The 2,343-nt window shown below is 31.6% G+C and overlaps 1 protein-coding gene across 1 annotated transcript in view; it reads left to right on the top strand.

Annotated features, from left to right (window-relative positions):
* LOC102581969 (peroxidase 19) overlaps positions 1-1,106 on the top strand; it is a 6,096-nt gene extending 4,990 nt beyond the window's left edge. The window contains exon 4 of the mRNA XM_006367139.2: positions 670-1,106. Coding sequence (XP_006367201.1) covers positions 670-992 — 323 coding nt within the window. The 3' untranslated portion in view covers positions 993-1,106. The remainder of the gene's footprint in view (positions 1-669) is intronic.
* Positions 1,107-2,343: the final 1,237 nt, after the last annotated feature.

The following is a 2,343-nucleotide window of genomic DNA, read 5'->3' on the forward strand; positions in this document are numbered from 1 at the left end:
CACTACCCTTTTGATGCTTCTTTCCCTTGCGGTTCTTCTTTCCTCCCTCTAAACGGACGTTGGTGGTGCTAGCGGTGTTCATGTCTCCTTCAGTTGCCATTCCCTTAGTGCAAACCTTCGCTTTGATACCACGTTATCACGGACTTAGAGTCTTACTAATGCTCCGTGCGGCACTTGACAACTTACTCACGAATCTTTCACGATCTTGTAAGCTCAAGTAAGCCTTTACGACTAAGATCGCTAAGAGAATGAAAAAGGAAGACTTAGAGAATTTTGGAAGAAGGCTTTTTATATTAAGCTTTGGAGAATGCTTTACAAGTTTGCTTACAACTTGGTTGGATGGATGGTTGGATGGATGGATGCCTTGCAAATGAATGGCACCACCTATTTATCCTAAATCCTAAGGACTAAAGTGCAAATAAAAATTACTTACAAGTCCCTAAGATATTTACACAAAAGCCCCTCTTCTAGAATTCTCTACACACTCTAGAGAATTCTAAGGCTTTCTTTGGAAACTATCTAAATTATTCTAGAGAATTCTAAGGAATTCTCTAGCCTTCTTGAATAATCTAGAGGGTTCTACAGTCTTCCGGAAACCTCTCCACAACTCTAGTCCCTTCCGCCCCTATCCGGACGCAAAATTTCACTGTGATGTGGCGGGACGTGACACTAGGCTTTTCAAGGCCCTAAAAATGTCATGTCCACAATTTGGTGGAAATGTTGATATTGTAGCACCATTTGATGTGACAACACCCTTCTCATTTGACAATGCTTATTATGGGAACTTAGAGGCTAAATTGGGATTATTGGCTTCTGATCAAGCTTTATCTTTGGACCCAAGGACTAAGCCATTGGTTCAAGAATTGGCTAAGGATAAACATAAGTTTTTTCAAGCTTTTGCTGATGCTATGGAGAAAATGGGAAGTATTGGGGTCAAAAGGGGAAGAAAGCATGGGGAATTTAGAAAAGATTGCACTATGCATCATATGTGATTTTTGTGTTATTGGATATTTGATTTTTCACCTAATTATTTATTTTTATTATTATTTGATTATTTCTTCTAATTTTGTTGAAGGAATCTTGTACTGCTTGAACACATCTATGATATCTCCTCCTAGACAGAGGAGAATTGAGATTAAAAGAAAAAAAACTTTCCCTTTTTTTGTAATTTATATATTTTTCTTTTGGCTTCCCTCAATTACATGAATGGAAATGGGGAAAATAAAAGGTGTTTTTAAGTGCACTAACATTGTAAAAGAGTATTTACACAAACATATCATTTAAAATTGCAGTTAATTTTATTTAATAATATTAATTGGTAATTTAAATTACAATAAATAATAAATAACTAAATAAAGTGCGTTAAATTACAAACATGGATTGTGATGGATGATTGGGATCTCTAAACAAGGGTGGGTTTGTGCAACGGAAAATAAGACACTTGTCTTAGGCCCCAAATTTAAGGGCTTTCATTTTTTACCAATAATAAAATTATTGTATCCTTTAAAATATATATATTTTTTAAAAAGTGTATTGTACGTTCAATCTTTCGTTTAATACGACAAGATTCAAAAATCTATTTTACTTTCTTATTAAACTCCAAACTTCGTGGCAAGTCAAAATCAGACAAACAAATTGAAATAAATGTATTATTTATGGAAAAAGAAATTTTTTCATAATATATATATGGATTGGCTCCCCTCCATTACCCCTTTCCTCCATTTCGTCAAGTGCACATCTAGATTAGAGACATGTGTCTTATTTAAATTTTAAGGGTCAAGATTATGCGATATTAAAAAATATTATAATCATAGTTAAGTCAACCAATTTTGAAAAAACTACTCTCTAAATATAATAAGAACAAGATATTCCCTACAAAATTTGATATTCATTAATTCCATCTTATATTTTTATATTCAAATATTAAATTTTTCTTTTATTCATTCCCAACAATCAAATTTTAAAACATACTTCTTTTTTTCCCCTGCAAACACAGTACGTAGCCACACTTTCTCATATTACTAAAGTGTGGTAATTTTGATATTTCACATTTGTAATTCTAATAATTTCTCGTCTTTTTTTATTTTTTATTTTATTTTCCCGCTCTTTTATTTTAAGGTTTTTGTCTACATTGATAATTATTCACCTCTTCTTTTTTCGTTTCTCAACATATAAAATATTTGAAGAACAAAGTTTATTATCACAGAAAATTATTTAGCTGATTCTCACCTTAAGTATAGTACAATTTAATATTTAAATACAAAAATATAAAGTGAAATTAATAAATATCAAACTTTATAGACAATATCTTGTTCTTACCACATTAAGGGAGTAATTTTCTAA

The sequence above is a fragment of the Solanum tuberosum genome, unplaced genomic scaffold, assembly GCF_000226075.1.
Source record: "Solanum tuberosum cultivar DM 1-3 516 R44 unplaced genomic scaffold, SolTub_3.0 scf00746, whole genome shotgun sequence".
NCBI classification, from domain to species: Eukaryota; Viridiplantae; Streptophyta; class Magnoliopsida; order Solanales; family Solanaceae; genus Solanum; species Solanum tuberosum.